Below are 21,474 nucleotides of genomic sequence, written 5' to 3' on the forward strand. Positions count from 1 at the left end.
CAATCACGGGCCCCCGGCGGCTGGCGGTTGGAGAAGCAGTTAGTCGCGCGCTTGCTTCCCCAAGATGGCGGCGGCTAAGGACAGTTGTGGTTTAGGTGAAGTGGCAGCAGGGAACGGACGGCGGCTCCACCTAGGGATTCCTGAAGCCGTGTTTGTGGTAAGGGCGCGCTGGTCCTCGGCATCTTGATGCTAGGCCGCGGGCCACCCCTTCCTTCACGGCCCTTACTCTGGCCTCGACTGTTGGGAAAAGGAGTTGAACTAAAGGACCTGGCAGGGAGTGCTCCGTCCTCTATCTCCCTCCGCGCCTCAACGGACTGAGCTGTACTGGGAACTGCCGGGGGGGAAACGTGGTCCGAGAAGGCTGGAGAAGAGAAGGGGGCGCCGGGCGGGAGGATTGGGGAGTCGGAGCGGAGTGGGGGGCGGGGTGGTCTGAGGGACCGCCCCGGCCACCGGGGTTCGTCCCCTGCTGCCTGGAAAAGGGGAAGCGGTGAGAAACTCGAGACTCAGCCTAAGTGCTGGAGAGACCGACAGATAAATGGTGACTTAGGATACAATGAGTAGGCAGAATGGCTCCTGCTAAGGTTTGAAAATAGGAAAAGACAGTCTGTTGAAGGAGAGCAGCGGTTTGTTGCCTTAGAGGAATGGAATAAGAGGCTGATGGGAAAGTGGGATAGGGTGAGAATGTGAAGTCCTTGTGTGTTCTGCTAAGGAATTGAGGCTTTATCCAATAGGCAACGGGCTGTCGTTAGAAGGTGTCTAAATAAAGCCGTGATATAATATTTCGTCTAATTCAGGAGAATAAGTGGTTTTAGGTACATCATTCTAACAACTTAGTAGAAAATGAGTCGTGTGGAGTTGAGACAGGAGGCAGGGAATGCAATTTGGAGGCTTCATAGAACAGGTAGACCAATCCAAGTCCAAACAAAGAGAAGCAAGGAGATGCTTTCAATCCTGTCTTTGCTCTAGGCTAATCTAGAAAAAGTATTTGAGAACTATTTGAATAATGACAGAAAACCTGACTGGCCTTCCAGGCCGGTATCATCTGTCTTTCCCGAATCAATTCTTAATGGAATTTTCTCGGCCTTTTGGTTTGTACCTCTGTTGCCTTATCTCTGTCTTTTTGTTAATCATGTCTTACATCCTTCAAAAGACCCATTTGTTTTATTGATTACTTAGAATGTATTTTATTTAGAGTGTATTCTTTTATATACACTCTATATTGCATATTTGCATTTGGTGATTCAATTTTGTAGTTATTTTCTTTAGTCATTTTGCGTTTTCTCCCCAAGCTGTGCCATTTGTTTCTTTATGTTCATCTGGGAACTAATTGTATCAACAGATAATTTTTGTTGAGTGCCAGGGACTTTGCTCATGCTTTAACAAAACTCTAGGAGGTAGATACTGTTATCGTTCCCGTTTTGTAGATGATGAAACTGAGGCACAGAGCCCTTTAGTAACTTGTCCCGTGTCACACAGGGTGTGAGTGAGTTATCCAGGATTTGAACTTGGGCAATCTGTGGGGCTCCAGAGCCTCTACTTACACATCCTGCTCTGCCACTGGGAGGAAAGTGAGGTAGTTATCTTGCTCATTATCATTTCTCCTGGTCCTTGCACAGTCCTGACACATAGGATAAGCTCCTAACTGGATGTCGAATTGAATTTCCATAGTGCCTTAAATACTACATTCAGGGTGCTCAGCTACAGATGACTCCAAAAGTAATTCAGGAGGATAAACTTTGAGGGCTTTATAAAGTTTTATCTTAAAATGTTATGGGTTATTTTTTTCTAGACCTTAAAATTTTTGCCAATATGATGTAGTAAGCAGTCCAAATTTTACGTAATTATTTTTATGTTCCCAAACTAATGGGAATTGCATGGTATTGTAGAAAGAACATTGGCATCTAAATAGACCAGGATTTGAATTCTGCCTCTACTTCCCAGTTGCTGCTTAGTCTTGAGCGTATTATTTTATCACTTTGAGCCTCAGTTTCTTTAATTGGAATAGGAATAACAATACTTACAGAGTTGCTATGGGAGATGGAGAATGTGCTTTCAGTATTGCAAGTAGACGCTTAATATATGTTAGTTTCTGTGATGACAGGAGGCAGTATACCATACTGGTTACAAGTCAGACCTCACCCTTGCCCATTTCCCCATTCCCACTGGTGCAGTAATTTGCTTTTCTCCCCCTTGTCCATTTACTGACCTCTTCATCTCTAGAATTTCATATCTAGTTCAGATATGATCTCCCTGTAGTTTTTCCTGACCATTACCCCAAGATGGTTTTCTTGGTACTTTCATCTATTCGCTTAGCACATTGTGTTATAGATATAGCTATGTTTGTTGAGCACTTCCTAGCTGTCACGTACTCTTCTAAGCATTTTACACATGCTAACTCATTTAATCCCCTGTGGGGAAAAGGTACTTTTTTTTCATTTTACAGATAAGGAAATTGAGGAAAAGAGAGAGGTTAAATAACTTACCCAAGGTCAACACGTCTATTATGTGATGAAGCCAGAATTCAAACCAGGCAGCCTCTGTCTCTTAACCGAAATCCTATTCTGCTATAGTTAATTCTCCTTGTTAGACCCTAAGCTCCTCATAACAGGTACCATGTGCTGGAAACTTTGACTTATTTCTCTTTCCTGCAGTGGCCCTTCTAGGAAGATAGTATCTCCAGTTTACATACAGAGCTCAGCCATTGCCTCAGCCTCACCTTTTCAGTTACTTTTACTGTCTCTAGCTTGATGGCTTCATAGTTGACTCCGTTGTTGTGTTTCTCTTTTTCTCCTTGCCTTGTTTCAGCTAAAATATTCCCTCGTAGCTAGTAAGCATGGATAAAATTAATGGTGTAGAGATCCCAGAAACTGTAAGATAATTGAATTTAACTTACTTGCAGTGAAAGACTAAAGTTCTTTAAAGTACTAGAAGGCTGTTATAGAATCTCCTTAAAGTTTCCATGTATTTTCATCTTGTTTTTGGTTCTTATCTAATTAACTAGCTTTTCTTCAAGGATCAGCATATAGTATACATTTAAAAAATGCTTTTCAGTTTTAATGCTTTTCTCTTGCTTAATTATTCCTGTTACAAACTATTGTTCTGCTTGCCTTTTAAGTTTACTTTATTTCAACCACTTGATACTTGAGGAGGCACTTGTGGCTTGCCTTGGGAACCTAATGACCATATTTAGCATGATTTCTATGGCAGAACTTGTTGAGTTAATAATTTAAGTAATAAAATCGATAATTTTAGCCCCCAACCTGTTGAAGCGTTTTGTGGCTAGGGCACATGACTGGGCAATGTGTTTGATTCTTGGTAATTTTCATATTTACTACTAGGGCTGCATGGAGGATGCATAAAGCAGGCAAGGTCATCTTTCTTTCCCAATATACATAAAAATAAGAAAAGGAAGGTAGAGGAATAATAAATTAGCTATATAATGTATGTGCACTGTCTAAAATGGTCTCTAACTTTTTATAACTACTTTTTTAGTTAAAAACCATCCTGTGGAGAAAATGAAACACCAACCTTTTTATGTTTTAAAGATAAAGCTAAAGCAGTCAAATATCATATTAGAAGTATGAATTCTAAAATTTGTAATGTGTTATTTTTTATATTAAAGGAGGATGTAGATTCCTTTATGAAACAGCCTGGGAATGAGACTGCAGATACAGTGCTAAAGAAACTAGATGAACAATACCAGAAGTATAAGTTTATGGAACTCAACCTTGCTCAAAAGAAAAGGAGGTAAGTGTAAAAACTTCCAAGATTTAAAAAAAATTTTTTTTTTGAGGGAGATTAGCTCTGAGCTAACTACTAGCAATCCTCCTCTTTTTGCTGAGGAAGACTGGCCCTGAGCTAACATCCATGCCCATCTTCCTCTACTTTATATGTGGGACGCATACCACAGCATGGCTTTTGCCAAGTGGTGCCATGTCCACGCCCAGGATCTGAACCGGTGAACCCCGGGCCGCTGAGAAGCAGAACATGTGAACTTAACCGCTGCGCCACTGGACTGGCCGATTTTTTTAATTAATCTTGTATGGCTTACACTTTTAAAAAAAATCGAGACATAATTTACATACACTAAAATGTCCCAATGTTGAATGTTCAGTTTGGTGAATTTTGACAAATATATCCACTTTTGTAATCATTGCTGAGATCAGTATGATAGAACAATTTCTATTGCTCCAGGAAGTTCTTTTCCCTCCTTTCTAGCCAACCCTGCTCACTGCCAGAGACAGCCACTGTTCTGATTATTTTCACCATAAATTAGTTTTGTCTGTTCTTGAATTTCATATAAATGGAAGCATATAGTAACTAGTATTTTAGGTTACCCTTCTTACACTTAGTATAATGCTTTTGAGAGTCATTGATGGTGTTGTGTTTATCAGTAAATTAGTTTCTTTTTGTTGCTGAGTCATGTTCCATTGTACGTGGACGTACCTCAATTTTTATCGATTTGCCTGTTGATGGACATTTGGGTTGTTTCCCCATTTGGTTTTGACTCTGTGTGTGGGCATATGTTTTCATTTTTCCTGGGTAATTACCTAGGGGTGGAATTGCTGACTTGTATGGTAAGTGTATGTTCAATTTTATGGAAAACTGCCAGAAGTCCCCCAAGGTCACTATACCATATTATACTCCCACTGGCAATGTATGAAAGTTCCGGTTGTTCCACATCCTCGCCAGCACTTGGTATTGTGAGTCTAAAGATGGTTTTGAAAGCATAATAGAATGAATATTGACCTTATTCCAAAGCTTTTAGGTTCATAACATATTAGATGTCTAATTCATTCTTCTCGTTTTGCCAATGATATGAGAGACCCACAGAGTTTATGATTTTTCCAAGATTTCATAGCTAATAGGCATAGGACAAAGGTATTCTTGCTCTCAATCCTTTTATTTCCCTGTATTTTTACAGTAGCTTGTAAAGTCAATTCATTGTAATAAATATTTCTGGATGTCTGCTATGCACATGTGCCAGCATTCTTCTGTCAGTTGAACATGAAATTCCTGGTAGGTGCCAGATGCTATTTTGGGTGAAATAAGGTGCAGTATCATCTGTTTTCAACAAGGACACTTTCTAGGGGCATGATGGGTATATAAATAAAATAAGTACACAAAGTACACAAAGCAGTCAGGGTGCTTTGGTACAAAGTAATGAGTTAGCAAGGGGAAGGCATGATCTGGAGGGGGCAGGGAGGTTCAGGGGAACCTTCTAAGAGGACCAGATGGTTGTGTAGAATTTCGAAGGCAGGTTATGAATTTGGAGGCAGAAGAGATGGAGAAGACTGGATGGAGCAGTTTTGGGGGAATATCAGGAGTTCAATCTGTACCCATTTGAGGTGGACATCCACGTGGAGATGTTAAGTAGGCAGTTAAATATATGAGTCTGAATTTTGGGAGTGATTTGGGCTGGAAATAAAAACTGGGGGTCATTTAAACCAGAGAAGTGAATGAGCTTCATCACCAAGGGAGGGCATGTAGGTGAAGAGAAGATCAAAGATCTGGGCACTGCAACAGTAAGAAGTTAGGGAGAAGAGAGATAACCAGCAAAAAAGACTGAAGAGAGGCTGCCAGTGAGGTCAGGAAAACCAGGAGATTGTGGGCTTCTGGAAGCCAAGCTAAGGAAATATATCACGAAGGAGGGAATGATCGCTTGTGTCAAATACTACTGATGGCTCCAGTAAGATAAAGACTGAGAATGGATTTGAAATTAGCAAAGTGGAAGTCATTGATGTTCTGGATGGAAACACTATTGGTCCAGTGGTTTAAAAGAGAATGATGGAATGATGGAGACAGTGAATATGGAAAACTTTTTTGAAGAATTTTCCCATTTTAGTAGTGGGTTGGTTGTCTTTTTTTATTTGTAGGAGTTCTTTATATATTGGATACTAATCCTTTTAGGTTATATATGTGAGATATTTTTCTTCCTTTTGTAATTTGGCTTTTTTCTTTCATTATGCTTTCTTTTGCCCAGTAGTTCTTAATTTAAATGTTTTTCAGTCAAAGTTGCCCTAAATAGTTATTGCTTTTTGTGTCTTCTTTAAGAAATCCTATCCTATATTTCATATTTAAAAAGACAAACTCCTATATTTTCTTTTAAAAGTTGTAAAATTTTGCTTTTCACATTTAACTTCTTAATCCGTCAGAAATTTATTTTTATGTATGGTATTTGGTAGGCTTCTGATTTCTTCTTTTTTTTATGGGTATGTCATGGACATACTCTTTGACTTGGTACCATTTAATTTAAATTTTTTTTGAGGTATACTTTTTTTGGTTTGTTTTTGTTTTGGTGAGGAAGCTTGGCCCTGAGCTCACATCTGTTGCCAATCTTCCTCTTTTTTCCCTCCCCAAAGCCCCAGTACATAGTTGTATATCCTAGTTGTAAATTCTTCTAGTTCTTCTGTGTGGGACACCACCTCAGCATGGCTTGATGAGCACTGTGTAAGTCTGTGCCCAGGATCCGAACCAGTGAACCCTGGGCCGCTCAAGCAGAGTGCATGAACCACGCGGCCATGGGGCCGGCCCCTCACCATTTAGTTTTAATGTGGTCCAAGTTAATCTTTTTTCTTAATGGTTAGTGCTTTTTGTGTCCTGTTTAAGAAATATTTGCCTGTCCCAAGTTCAAGAAGGTATCCTCTTAATGTTTTATTCTCAAAGCTTTATTGTTTTATCTTTCACATTTAGACTTATAATCCATGAGTTATTCAGAAATATGTTGCTCAATTTCAAAGGAATTGTGGGATTTTCAAGCATGTTTCTTTCTTCTCTCTATTTATTATAGATTGATAGTTGGATTTACAATTTTGATCATATTCAGGGTGTATTTGTGGGGTGTTTTTTGGCAACACTGCTTCATAGATTTGTGTACTGTTCTTCCATTAAGAGGCAGATGGTATCTACTTATCTCTTTTTATGATACTCAATGCCTAGATCCATTAATTATGAGTTGCAAAATGATAATGTTCTGATTCAGTTATTTCTTTTTTACTGATTAATAAGCTGTCATACTTCCATAAAGAGAACCGTCCCCTCACGTACTATTTGGTAAAAGTGGCCGCAGGAAATCAGCTCACCTCTCAGTTTCTTCCCTTGCAGGAATCTTAGCCCTGTAGTTCCTATCACCTTATCAGCTCTGTGCTGCCTGCCAACAAAGGATGGGTTTATTTTCTCTGGCCATTTGAGCAATTAGAAGTGGGAGTGCTGGTCTGCTGCCATCTTAACGTGAAACAATTTCTGTCCTTTTTTTACAAACTTTTTAGTCTATTTTATTGGATGCGTGTCATTTGAAAATTATTATGCCTTCTTGGTGAATTTAACCCTATTAAAATAATGTGTATTGTTACAAAGTCTATTTTGTTGGATTCTTACAGCTGTCCCAGCTTTCTTGTGGCTAACAGTTTCTTGGCGTATCTTTTCCAGTCCCTTTATGTTCAGCCTACTTATTATATATATTTAAGAGTGTTCCATGTAAATAATATAGGGTTATTGCTTTTAAATCCAGCAAGTCAGGGCCCAGGCTCAGGTATACAGCTGATATCAGCATCTGCTTCATGATGCCTACTTCTCTCTGGTCTTCACCGCTCAGTTCAAAGCCTTTTCCAGTTGTTTTCTCTTTTATTTTTTTCTGGAATTTCCCTCACCTCTGTGATAGCAGCTACGCAACAAAAACTGTTTTTGTGCATGAGCAAGTTTTGTAGCAGATGGCTCTGTTTAGATTGGATACTAACCTTTTTCTTTACAGATGTTGTAAATCTTTTCTTGCAGCCTGTCATTTACCTTTAACTTTACCTTCAGCTGTGTAAAAGTTCTTTAGTATTTCATGATTCTCTTGTGGTGATCTCTTTAACACGTAAATTGTATGCCTTTTATCTATCATCTGTTAATTTTTTTTCCCTTCTCTCCTTCTGTGATTCTTGTCAATACGGATGCTGATGCTTCTAATTCTGTCTTCTATTTCTCTTTATTATTTCCTCTCTTCTGCTGACTTTGGTACTTTGTCTTTTGGCAATTAGCTGGATATCCATGAGCTCTTTATTTCAACCATTACGTTTTTTATACCTAGTAGTTTTCATTGGTTCTTATTACAGCTATTTGTTTATTCTTACTATTACCAATATCCTGTCTTTTGTCTTTGAGGTATTTTTAAATTGGTATATAATCTTTTAGTATGTAATTTTGTTTCATCTGATAGAGGTTGTTGAGTTTATTGTCTTTATTTTATTGTACTTGAGTTTAGCAAATTATCATTTCTTTTCCCTGTAAACTCATATTCTCTCTGGGATATCAGTTACTTTGGCCAGTAATGTATGTGAGGGTGGGAGTAATTTAAGTCCTTTCTGGTGGGTAGAGGTAGGAAGAATGCTGCTGGTATTAAAATCCAGGGCACAGCCATTGGACAAGTGCTGCTTCTCCCCAAGAGGGGCACTGCGGGTGGTCAGTACTACCATCTTCTCAGCTCCTCAGCCTGAACTACTCCCTGCCTCTGACCAATTCTACTCTTTTTCTACCCCTACAGTGTTGAGGTAGGTAATGTGCTTCGCCCAGGGCAATTTAGAGGGAGAAAAACACCTAGAAAATTCTCCTTTAGCCTTACTTCTCTTTCGAAGACTTGGTCTACTTCCCGTCTAAGCTACTCTCCCCTCTCATTCCCCTACTCACTGCCAGGACATATAATAACAAAGACCTAGAACTGACCCATTGACAACTATCCATTGACAGGAGAGTGAATAAAGAAGTTGTGTTATATTCATAATTGAATATTATATGGCAGTGAAAATGAGCGAACAAATCTTAGGGACCTAATTGAGTTAAAAAAGCACACCCCAGAAAAATGCATACAATACGAGACCATTTGTATTAAGCTAAGAAACCAGCAAAGGATTTATTGTTTAGGGATACACATAAATATGATGGAACTCTTTGAAAAAGAAAACAAGGGACTGTAAACACTCAGTTCAGGAGAGCTCCTAACTCTTGGGATGGAGCAGGGTAGGGTGGGATGTATTGCTTGGACATCTGCAGTGGCCTTGGCTATCTGGTTCCTAAGTTGCCTGAGTTTGCAGCTGCTCAATTTATTAATATGCTTCATAACTTATACAGTATATGTAATATTTACACATACAAAAATATATCATAGAAATCATTTACTTGACCAAAAAACTTGATATGCACATAATTCTTATGTTGTATGTGTTTCAGATATTTTACAAATGAATACATCTATATCTTTCTAGTATTTACCTATATCAACACATCATACAAAAATAAGCAAAATTGAGAGACCTACAACATCCATATGGAATTGTAAAGAGCTCATAGAACTAAGTCAAACTAAGTCAAACAAAGTGAATGCTAAGACTATGTTTCTAGATTATTCACTGGACTATATTACCAGATAGTGATACCATTTTTTTTTTAAGCACTGGACTCGTCTAACGCGTTTCTCACCAGGTCAGTAGCACAGGGTGTAATAAAGTTTGCCCTGCTGGCCTCCTTCACGTGTGCTGTGACTTCCTTTATATGATGCATTAAGTACATTTTCATTATATTTAAATTTTGTTTACAAACTGATCAATAATATTTAGTTAAATATATTTTGAAAGAACCACAGCTTTGTTTTTGTATCTTTAGTTTGTTTTGTTACAAATTACATTGTGATTTGATAGGGACTCCAGAACTATTTCTTGCATTTTTCCATGCACAACATGTTAAAGCCTTGGGCAGCTGCTGCTGCTGCTTCTGCTGCTGCTGCTTTTGCTGAGGAAGATTAGCCCTGAGCTAACATCTGTTTCCAATCTTCCCCTCCCCCCCCTTTTTTTTTTTGCTTGAGGAAAATCAGCCCTGCACTAACATCTGTGCCAGTCTTCCTCCTTTTTGTATATGGGACACTGCCACAGCATGGCTGATGAGTGGTGTAGGTCCACCCCCGGGATCCAAACCTGTGAACATGGGCCACTGAAGTGGAGTGCGCCAAACTTAACCACTATGCCACAGGGCTGGCTCCAAGCAGCTTCTAAATGTCATAAAAAACAGTTACACCTCAGTGACCAAAAAAGAAAATATTTTGTTCTTTCCTTTCTAAGTGACTTTGAGTGTTTTCAGCATATTTTTATCTCTTATTTTCTTGTCAGTGTGGTTGATTTCATTTGGGAGTCAGTTGCCAGTGGTTTTTTTAAGTTACTTTTTAGTAGACTATTTTTTTAGAGCAGTTTTAGGTTCATAGAAAAATTGAGCAGAAGGAACAGAGATTTCCCATATACCCCCTGCCCCTGAAACATGCATAGCCTCCCCCAATATCAGCATTCCCACCAGAGTGGTACATTTGTTACATTTGAGGAGCCAGTATTGATGTATTATTAACAACTAAAGTCTGTAGTTTACCTTAGGGTACACTCTTGGGTTGTACATTATGTGGGTTTTGACAAATGCATAATGTCATGTATCTATGATTATAGTATCATACAGAGTAGTTTCACTGCTCTAAGAATTCTCTGTGCTCCACCTGTTCATCCCTCCCTTCCCTCCTAACCTCTGACAACCACTGACCTTTTTCCTTTCTCCATAATTTTGCCTTTTCCAGAATGTCTTATGTTTGGAATCATACACTATGTAGCCTTTTCATATTGGCTTCTTTCACTTCATAATATGCTTTTAAGATTCCTCCATGTCTTTTCATGGCTCAGTAGCTCATTTCCTTTTAGCGTTGAATAGTATTCCATTGTCTGAATGTACCACAATTTATTTATCCGTTCACCTATGGAAGGATAGCTTGGTTGCTTCCAAGTTTTGGCAATTAAATGAATAAAGCTGCTGTAAACATCCATGTGTAGGTTTTTGTGTGGAAATGCATTTTCACCTCCTTTGGGTAAGTACCAGGGAGCGCAATTGCTGGATGGTATGGTAAGAGTATGTTTACTTTCATGAGAAACTGCCAAACTATCTTTCACAGTGGCTGCACCATTTTGCCTTCCCACCAGCAATGGATGAATGTTCCTGTTCTCCACATGCTCACCAGTGTTTAGTGGTGTCAGTGTTCTGGATTGGGGCCATTCTCATAGGTGGGTGTGTAGTGGTATCTCATTATTTTAATTTGCATTTTTCTGATGACATATGATGTGGAGCATCTTTTCATGTGCTTATTTCCCATGTGTATATCTTGTTTGGTGAGGGGTCTGTTGAGGTCTTTGGCCCATTCTTTAGTGAAGTTGTTTCTTTTCTTACTGTTGAGTTCCAAGAGTTCTTTGTAATGTAATATTTTGCATAGCAGTCCTTTACCAGATATATCTTTTGCAAATATTTCCTCCTAGTCTGTGGCTTGTCTTTTTATTCTCTTCACAGTGCCTTTTGCTGAGCAGAAATCTTTTTTAAGTTTTTTTTAAATTTGGTTCATAATAGTTTACATCATTATGAAATTTCAGTTGTACACTATTTCTTGTCTGTCACCACATAAGTGTTCTCCTTCACCCCCTGTGCTCACCCCCCAACCCCCTTGCCCTGGTAACCACTGAACTGTTTTCTTTGTGTGTTTCTTTATATTCCACATATGAGTGAAATCATCTGGTGTTTGTCTTTCTTAGTCTGGCTTTTTTCACTTAGTACATAATACCCTCCAGGTCCATCCATGTTGCCAATGGGGTGATTTTGTCTTTTTTATGGCTGAGTAGTCTTCCATTATATACATACACCACATGTTTATCCAATCATTGGTCACTGGGCACTTGGATTGTTTCCATGTCTTGGCTATTGTGAATAGCGCTGCAACGAACATAGGGGTGCATATGTTACTTTGGATTGTTGATTTCAAGTTGTTTGTGTAGATACCCAGCAAAGGGATAGCTGGGTCATATGGTAGTTCTCTTTTAGTTTTTTAAGGAATCAGCATCCTACTTTCCATAGTAGCTGCACCAGTTTGCATTCCCACCAGCAGTGTATGAGGGTTCCCTTCTCTGCACACTCTCTCCAACATTTGTTATTTTTAGACTTAGTGATTATACCCATTTTAACAGGTGTAAGGTGGTATCTTAGTGTAGTTTTGATTTGCATTTCCCTGATGATTAGTGATGTTGAACATCTTTTCATGTGCCTGTTGGCCATTTGTATATCTTCTTTGGAAAAATGTCTGTTCATATCCTCTGCCCATTTTTTGATTGACCTGTTTGTTTTTTTGTTGTTCAGTTGTTTGAGTTCCTTATATATTATGGAGATTAACCCCTTGTCAGATATATGATTGGCAAATATTTTCTCCCAGTTGGTGGGTTGTCTTTTTGTTTTGATCCTAGTTTCTTTTGCCTTGCGGAAGCTCTTTAGTCTGATGAAGTCCCACTTGTTTATTTGTTCTTCTGTTTCCCTTGTCTGAGAAGACATGGTATTCAATCAGATCCTTTTAAGTTTGATGTCAAAAGAGTGTACTACCTATATTATCTTCCAGGAGTTTTATGGTTTCAGGACTTGATCAAGTCTTTGATCCATTTTGAGTTTATTTTTATGTGTGGTGTGAGATAATGGTCTACTTTCCTTCTTTTGCAAGTGGTTGTCCAGATTTCCCAACACCGTTTATTGAAGAGACTGTCTTTTCTCCATTGTATGTTCTTGGCACTTTTGTCCAAGGTTAGCTGTCCATAGACGTGTGGTTTTATTTCTGGGCTTTCAGTTCTGTTTTGTTGATTTACGTGTCTGTCTTTGTACCAGTACCATGCTGTTTTGATCACTATGGCTTTGTAGTACCTTTTGAAGTCACAGATTGTGATGCCTCCAGCTTTGTTCTTTTTTCTCAGGATTGCTTTAGCAATTGGGGGTCTTTGGTTGCTCCATATGAATTTTAGAATTCTTTGTTCTATTTCCCTGATGAATGTCATTGGGATTCTGATTGGGGTTGCATTGAATCTGTAGATTGCTTTTGGGTAGTATGGACATTTTAACTGTGTTTATTCTTCCAATCCATGCGCATGGAATCTCTTTCCGTCTCTTTATGTCATTATCTATTTCTTTCAATAATGTCTTATAGTTTCCATTGTAGAAGTCCTTCACCTCCTTGGTTAAATTTATTCCTAGATATTTTATTCTTTTTGTTGTGATTGTAAATGGAATTGTATTCTCGAGTTCTCTATGTTTGTTATTAGAGTATAGAAATGCAACTGATTTTTGTAAGTTGATTTTGTACCCCGCAGCTATACTGTAGTTGTTAATTATTTCTAATAGTTTTCTGATGGATTCTTTAGGATTGTCCATATATAAGATCATGTCATCTGCAAACAGCGGGAGTTTCACTTCTTCACTCCCTATTTGGATTCCTTTTATTCCTTTGGCTTGCCTAATTGCTCTGGCCAAAACCTCCAGTACTACGTGGAATAAGAGTGGTGAGAGTGGGCATCCTGTCTTGTGCCTGTTCTCAGAGGATGGCATTCAGTTTTTCCCCATTGAGTATGATGTTGGCTGTGGGTTTGTCATATGTGGCCTTTATTATGTTGAGGTAATTTCCTTCTATCCCCATTTTGTTAAGAGTTTTTATCATAAATGGCTGTTGGATCTTGTCAGATGTTTTCTCCACATCTGTTGAGATGATCATGTGGTTTCCATTCCTCAATTTGTTGATGTGGTGTACCACACTGATTGATTTGCAGATGTTGAACCATCCCTGTGTCCCTGGTATAAATCTCACTTGATCTTGATGTATGATCCTTTTAATGTATTGCTGTATTTGAGTTGCCAATATTTTGTTGAGAATTTTTGCATCTATGTTCATCAGCAATATTGGCCTGTAGTTTTCCTTTTTTGTGTTGTCCTTGTCAGGCTTTGGTACCAGAATGATGTTGGCCTCGTAGAATGTGTTAGGAAGCATTCCATCTTCCCTAATTTTTTTGGAATAGCTTGAGAAGGATAGATGTTAAATCCTCTCTGAAAGTTTGATAGAATTCTGCAGGGAAGCCGTCTGATCCTGGGCGTTTATTTTTGGGGCTGCTTTTGATTACTGTTTCAATCTCTTTACTTGTGATTGGTCTGTTCAAATTGTCTGCTTCTTCTTGAATGAGCTTTGGGAGATTGTAGGAGTCCAAGAATTTATCCATTTCCTCTAGGTTATCCATTTTGTTGGCATATAGTTTTTCATAATGTTCTCTTATGATCTGTTGTATTTCTGTGGTATCCATTGTTATTTCTCCTCTTTATTTCTAATTTTGTTTATCTGAGCTTTTTCTCTTTTTTTCTTTGTAAGTCTGCCTAGGGGTTTGTCAATTTTGTGTATCTTCTCAAAGAACCAGCTCTTTGTTTCATTGATCTTTTCTATCGCCTTTTTTGTTTCAATAGCATTTACTTCCGCTCTGATTTTTATTATTTCCCTCCTGTTGAGTTTGGGTTGTGTTTGTTCTTCTTTTTCTAATTAGCTGTAGTTTGAGATTACTTATTTGGGATTTTTCTTGTTTGTTAAGGTGTGCCTGTATGGTGATGAATTTCCCTCTTAGTAACACTTTGTTGCATCCCATATGAGTTGGTAAGGTACGTTATCATTTTCATTTGTCTCCAGATATTTTTTGATTTCTCCTTTAATTTCTTCAATGATCCATTGGTTGTTCAGTAGCATGTAGTTTAGTCTCCACATCTTTGTCCCTTTCTCAGCTTTCTTTTTGTAATTAATTTCTAGTTTTATAGCATTGTGATCAGAAAGGATGCTTCTCATTATTTCAATTTTCCTAAATTTATTGAGGCTTGCTTCGTTTCCCAACATGTGGTCTATCCTTGAGAATGTTCCATGTGCGCTTGAGAACAATGTATATTTTGCTGTTTTTGGATGGAGTGCTCTATATATGTCTATTAAATCCAACTGGTTTAGCTTTTCATTTAATTCCACTGTTTCTGTGTTGATTTTTCTGTCCGATCTATCAATTGATGTGACTGGAGTGTTGAGGTCCTCTACTATTATTGTGTTATTTTTAATATCTTCTTTTAGGTTTGTTAATATTTTCTTTATGAACTTTGGTGCTCCTGTGTTGGGTGCTTAGATATTTATAAGTGTTATTTCTTCTTGCTGGAGTGTTCCTTTGATCGTTATATACTGCCCTTGTTTGTCCCTCTTTACCTGCCTTATCTTGAGGTCTATTTTGTCCGATATAAGTATTGTGACACCTGCTTTCTTTGGTTTGCCATTAGCTTGGAGTATTGTCTTCCATCCCTTCACTCTGAGCCTGTGCTTGTTGTTGGAGCTGAGATGTGTTTCCTGGAGGCAGCATATTGTTGGGTCTTGTTCCTTAATCCGTCTCACCACTCTGTGTCTTTTTATTGGAAAATTCAATCCATTTGCATTTAGGGTGATTATCAATATATAAGGGCTTAATGCTGCCATTTTATCACTCGTTTTCCGGTTCTCCTGCATTTCCTTTGTTTCTCGTCCAGTGTGTTTTGGTCTACCAATTGAGTTATGTAGTTTTTTATCTTGTGTTTCTTTGTTTTCTCCTTATTTATTATTTGTGTCTCTGTTCTGCTTTTTGTTTAGTGGTTACCATGCGGTTTGTATTCAAAGTCTCGTAGATAAGATAGTCCATTAGTATTTGCTAACCTTTTCTGATGCATAGCTACAATTTCCTGATTCTGTCTACCTATTTATCTTTATATTCTGTGCTTGGTAACCTCTTTCTCCCTTTTTTTTCAGGTATGAGGGCCTTCCTGAGGATTTCTTGACGGGGGTGGGGGGTCTTGTGGCTACGAACTCCCTTAGCTTTTGTTTATCTGGGAAAGTTTTTATTTCTCAATCCTATTTGAAGGATATTTTCACTGGATAGAGTATTCTTGGCTGAAAGTTTTTGTCCTTCAAAGATTTGAATATGTCCTTTGAGTCTCTCCTAGCCTGTAAGGTTTCTGCAGAGAAATCCTCTGAAAGCCTGATAGGGGTTCCTTTTTAGGTTATTTTCTTCTGCCTTGCTGCCCTTATTATTTTTGTCAGTCACTTTTGCCAGTTTCACTACTATATGCCTTTCAGTAGATCTTTTTACATTGACATATTTAGGAGATCTGGTACCCTCTTCTACATGGGTTTCCATCCCCTTCCCCAGGTTTGGGAAGTTCTCTGCTGTTATTTCTTTGAACAAGTTTTCTGCTCCATTCTCCTTCTCTTCTTCCTCTGAAATACCTGTAATCCTTAACATTGCATTTCCTAATTGAGTCAGATATTTCTCAAAGACTTTCTTCATTTCTTTTTAGTCTTGGTTCTCTCTCCTCCTCTATCTGGAGCATTTCAATATGTCTATCCTCGATTATGCTGATTTGCTCCTCTATAATAATGTCCACTAGAGCATTCAGGGAATCCATATTTTGTTTTATCTCTTCCATTGTGTCTTTCCTCTTCAATATTTCTGAGTGGTTCTTCTTTATAGTTTCAGTCTCTTTTGTGAAGTAGCTCCTGAACTCGTTGACTTGTTTCTCTACATTCTCTTTTAACTCGTTGAGTTTTTTTATGACAGCTATTTTGAATTCTGTGTCATTTAGATTACATATTTCTGTGTCCTCAGGACTGATTTCTGGGTACTTGTCATTTTCTCTCTGGTCTGGACATTTAATATAATTTTTGATACTGTTAGAGGGCGTGGCTCTGTTTTTGCACATCGTGGTATTGTTTGGGCTCAGTTACCGCTTTTTCCCACTGGGTAGGGGTCAAGAGCCATTTATTCTTAGTCCTCTGCATTCTGCCAGGATCCCAGACACTGGAGCTGGTGTTGGGCAGGTGCAGGGAGGGATGCTTTCTTCTGCATGCTCTTGGTGTTTTCTCGCTCTGCCCTTGCTATCTGCTCTCCTTGGGTGTTGGCTTGATGTGGTCACCTCCACATTAGCTTTTACCTCGGTAGGGGCTTTCCCCTAGGCTGTGAGGGCCTTTAAGGATCTTTGATATTCTGGTGAATGAACGTCCCCTCCCCTGTTTCTTCCCTCTGGGAGGCCCCACTGTCCTGGATCCCAGTCTTTTGGGGAGGGTGTGAAGTTTTCTCTTACCCTGTTTCACCTCCTCTGAGGGGGGCTCCAGCCTCTCTGCCCTCCATCATATGGCTGCGTGGGTCTCTCTGTCGTTTTTGTGTTGTGTTAGGATGTCCTCTGTTGGAGTGTGAATGTCTTTTCCGCTGTGTGGTGGAGGGGAGAGATAACTAGAGAACTCACTCCACCTTGATGCTGATGTCACTCCTGAGAAATTTTTAATTTTAATGAAGTCCAGCATATCAGTTCTTTCTTTCATGGATTGTGTCTTTGGTGTTGTATTTAAAAAGTCATTGCCACGCTCAGGGTCATCTAGAATTTCTCCTGTGTTATCTTCTAGGAGGTTTATAGTTTTGCATTTTACATTTGGGTCTATAGTCCATTTTGAGTTAATTTTTATGAAGTATATAAGGTCTGTCTAGATTCATTATTTTGCATATGGATGTCCAGTTGTTCCAGGCTAGTAGTTTTGCTATAATATAACTTACCTGTTGAGTCTGATCAGTTTCATCCTGCCCAACATCGTTTTCTTTCATTTCTTGTGTTGAAACCAGTGATCCATTCATAATTTTAAGAGCAGTTCTTACCTAACTTGAAAATAGCATTTATCAACATAAAAGTTAAAGAAACATTACCCAAAATTTAAAAGAATCACTAAACTATACTATATCAGAATGTGGTGTGTTAGGTATTCTGGTGATATTGCACATTTCTTACAGTGTGAGAAGCACAAGCCCTGAGAAGCTGTCACTGTACTTTGCTGGCATTTAGCTGACTGTGATGTACATGTCTGTGCAGTGAGTGCACTGAGCAGGAGCACGTGATAGGGATTTGGTGGTTTCCAGTGGTTTTGAATTTAGAATATAATATTTGAATGCATGTTATTTAAAAAATCTGTTTAAATGCAATTCTAATCAAATGCAGAACCTTGAATCACCTCTGGAATGTGGTTTGCTCTAGAAATGTTAAATAACGATGGGGTGTTTGACATATAGAACAGGGATTTGTACACAATAGGCATTCCATAAACATTTGCTGTTACATCTAAATGTTTTATTAAATATATCTGAAATATTTTAGATATTTTAAGAAACAAAATTTATTAAATATTTTTAATATTTTATATTTGTAAATAGTTCACAAAAACATGACAACAGAAGATGCGAAGCTAGTAAGACTCTGTCCTGGTGTTTATTCTTGCCTGCAAAATACTAAGCTAACCTTTTTCTTATTCACAGGCTAAAAGGTCAGATTCCTGAAATTAAGCAGACTTTAGAAATTCTGAAGTACATGCAGAAGAAAAAAGTAAGTGCATTTTTGTTTCTAAATAAGAGCGAACCAGGATACTTCAGCAGAGATGTGTCTTCCTTGACTCTTTGGTACTGGTATTTGATCTGTGCTGGAAGCTCCAGTCTGCCTGAGCACATGCACTGATGTTACAGACAGTATGCTTCCATGATAAATGTGGCTTTGTGACTTTACCCCCAAAGTCAGGTTTAATTCTAGGGCCCACACTTTATGGATTATTTTACTTAAATATAGTATTTGCAAAACTTAAATGCAATTTGAAATTATTTTAGGTACCAAAAGAAAATGTCTTATTTTGAGGTAACAGCATCTAAGGGTTTTTGTTGTTGTTGCTCTTGTTCTCTCTAAGATTAAGGAGTGACTCCAAGACTTATAGAACTGGGGGGAATCTTAGATATTATGTTTCAGGTTCTCATTTCACAGTTGAGGAAACAGAGAGAGGTTATACTTGGCCAGTTTCACATAGCTAGTTACTGGCAGAACTGGATTTGAGGATCTTTTGAATCTTAATCTGATACTTATTAAATAAAAGCAGGTTGCAAAGATTAAATTTCATAAGCATATTATATTTAAAAGATTATGTGTATATGTACATATATAATTTATTACTTGACTGGTAGAATATCCACATTCCTATTACGTTATTTTATATGGTGAATTTTGTAAGAGACTTTGGAAAATTGGTTGGTTGGGCATGAAGCACTGATGAACTGATAATCATAGCTAACTCTTGTATAGCACTTACTCTGTGCCAGGCACTGAGGAGGGGGTATGTGTGTGTGTACTCATGCACAGCTTCAGAGGTGTAGGGACTGTTGTTATCCTCATTTTACAGATGAGGAACCTGAGACACAGAGAAGTTAAGTGATGTGCCAAAATTACACAGGTAGTAAGTAGCTGAGCCAGAATCCATGCCCTCTGTGCTCAGCCATCTGGCTCCAGCATTCATTTCTTTTACCACTACACTTAGTCTGTATGATGATACTGTTTTAAATGGCTTAGGTTCAGCTCTCCAGTCTCTCCTTTGTATCCTTGGTATTAAACTGGCCTGTTTACAGTACTGTCATTTTTTTGAAGGAGTCTACCAATTCACTGGAGACCAGATTCTTACTGGCAGATAATCTGTATTGCAAAGCTTCAGTTCCTCCTACTGATAAAGTGTGTCTGTGGTTGGGGGTAAGTAAATGTAATAGCTGCAGCTTTCGTAGCTGACGTTTGTAAGCCAGTGGTTTTTCCCACTCCAACAGTATTGTTCGAGCTGTGTAAAGTGCTCATCTCCCTTTGACTGTGGAAGGAGCAAATGGATGAAGTTCAAGTGGTCCATATTAGAAACTGACTAGAATTAAGAGTGTGATGAAGATTGCTGCAGAAACATGCTCAAGTCTCTCCCAGTCAAAAAAAAAACTGACCAAAAGCCTACTTCCCCTCCAGCTATTGCCTTATCTCTTAAATGTAACAGAAGGAAGAGCAATAGAAATAAAATAGAAGGTGCTGCTGAACCTCAGTAAATGTTTCTCCCCCATAAGAGTTTATTAGTTTTAGAAAGATCTCTAAACTTAATGGGGAAAATGATTATTAACAAAAGCATTGAGGTTGTTAGAGTCCATTTTTTAAACCATGTATTTCAACTTTAGATGATTTCATAGAATTTTCTTAAAAAAAAGTAATAAGAAACATCAGTAATTGATGAATTAAATTGGGAGTTTAGGATTGGAGAGATATACTTTTCATTGATTATTTTTTGTCCTATTTGAATTTTTCTACAGTTTTTCTAATTATCGTGGATTGTGTTATTCAATCAATAAGTATTTATGTAGCACTTACTTTGTGCCAAACACTTTCATGTTATCTCATTTAATCCTTACAACAGTCCTTTGAGTAATTTTTAAATTCCATTTATCAGATAGATGAGGAAAGTGGTTCAGGAAATGCCCGGTGGTAAGTCGGGTGGTAGGAGGAGTTCAGAGCTGGGAAAGGTACTGTTCCCCACCTCCACAGTGGACGGATCCCCAAGTTTCAACAATAACGCCTGATCTCGAGAATTCCAGGTGCAGTCGTTCTGCCTTTGACCCTAGCATGTCTCAGAGATAGTAAGGGAACAATAAAAGCTGACTGTTTTTCTTATTGGATCAAATGTAGATAATGTATATGTCTTTCAAAACTTTTAAATTATTGTATCTTAAACTCAGAAACAACTATTTAAGTTGATGCAAATGTAATACTATTTAGAGTCACAATGGAGGTAGTAGAAAGATAGGATTTGGTATCTAAACATATTGGTTCTTATCCTGATTCTTCCATTTACTTACTAGGTATGCGAGCATAGGCAACCTGACCTATCTGAGCCTCCATTTTCTTAACTGTAAAGAAGAAGAAAACTTGCCTCACCAGGGTTGTTATGAGGAATAAATGATATAATGTATGTAAATATATTGTCTAAGCCAGGGGTCAATAAACTTTCTGTAAAAGGCCAGAGAGTAAATATTTTTGGTTTTGCAGACCACATGGCCTGTCACAACTACTCAGTTCTGCCACTGTGGCACAAAAGTGTCAGCAAGTGGAGAATAGTTGAGTTCCAGTAAAACAGCTTATGACAAAACACAGCAGCTGGATTTGGCCCAAGGGCTATAGTTCACCAACATCCATTCTGAGCTATAAAGCACCATGTAAATGTTGAGTAATTGTTGTGATTTTCTTTCTTCAGGCTAATGTAATGCTTGAATATGATATTGACGAAGCTCAGGCATTGTTGGAAAAGAATTTATCGACTGCCACGAAGAATCTTGATTCTCTTGAGGAAGACCTTGACTTTCTTCGAGATCAGTTTACTACCACAGAAGTCAGTATCCTTTCTTAAAAAAAAAAAGGGAGGAAAGGAGAAAGATGGTTTTAACATTGTTACTTGCATTGCTTTAATGAAAAGAATGTCCTTACTCTTAGACTAATGTGAAGTTACAGATTTTATGAGAGTAGTAAGTAATATGTTTGGAACTAATACTTAGATAAGTTTGTACATAGATTAATCTGAATTTGAAGTGTGAAGGTATGGAAATAGCAAATTAAAAATTAGTGAATGAACATTTTTTTTCAAATATTTTCTCAAGACACCTTCATAGCTAGTTGGGCAGTTTAATTCCACAGGCATTTGTTAAGGATCTCCTATGTTCCTGCAACTCTGCTAAGCTGTATGGGGCACAGGATGGTCAG

At 38.2% G+C, this 21,474-nt stretch overlaps 1 protein-coding gene across 1 annotated transcript in view; it reads left to right on the forward strand.

Moving 5' to 3' along the window:
* VBP1 (VHL binding protein 1) overlaps nucleotides 1-21,474 on the forward strand; it is a 27,011-nt gene continuing 5,537 nt past the window's right edge. Inside the window, exons 1-5 of the mRNA XM_014836839.3 lie at nucleotides 1-157; nucleotides 3,623-3,747; nucleotides 18,198-18,264; nucleotides 19,345-19,443; nucleotides 20,972-21,110. Coding sequence (XP_014692325.1) covers nucleotides 65-157; nucleotides 3,623-3,747; nucleotides 18,198-18,264; nucleotides 19,345-19,443; nucleotides 20,972-21,110 — 523 coding nt within the window. The 5' untranslated portion in view covers nucleotides 1-64. The remainder of the gene's footprint in view (nucleotides 158-3,622; nucleotides 3,748-18,197; nucleotides 18,265-19,344; nucleotides 19,444-20,971; nucleotides 21,111-21,474) is intronic.

The sequence above is a fragment of the Equus asinus genome, chromosome X (assembly GCF_041296235.1).
Source record: "Equus asinus isolate D_3611 breed Donkey chromosome X, EquAss-T2T_v2, whole genome shotgun sequence".
In the NCBI taxonomy this organism is placed as follows: domain Eukaryota; kingdom Metazoa; phylum Chordata; class Mammalia; order Perissodactyla; family Equidae; genus Equus; species Equus asinus.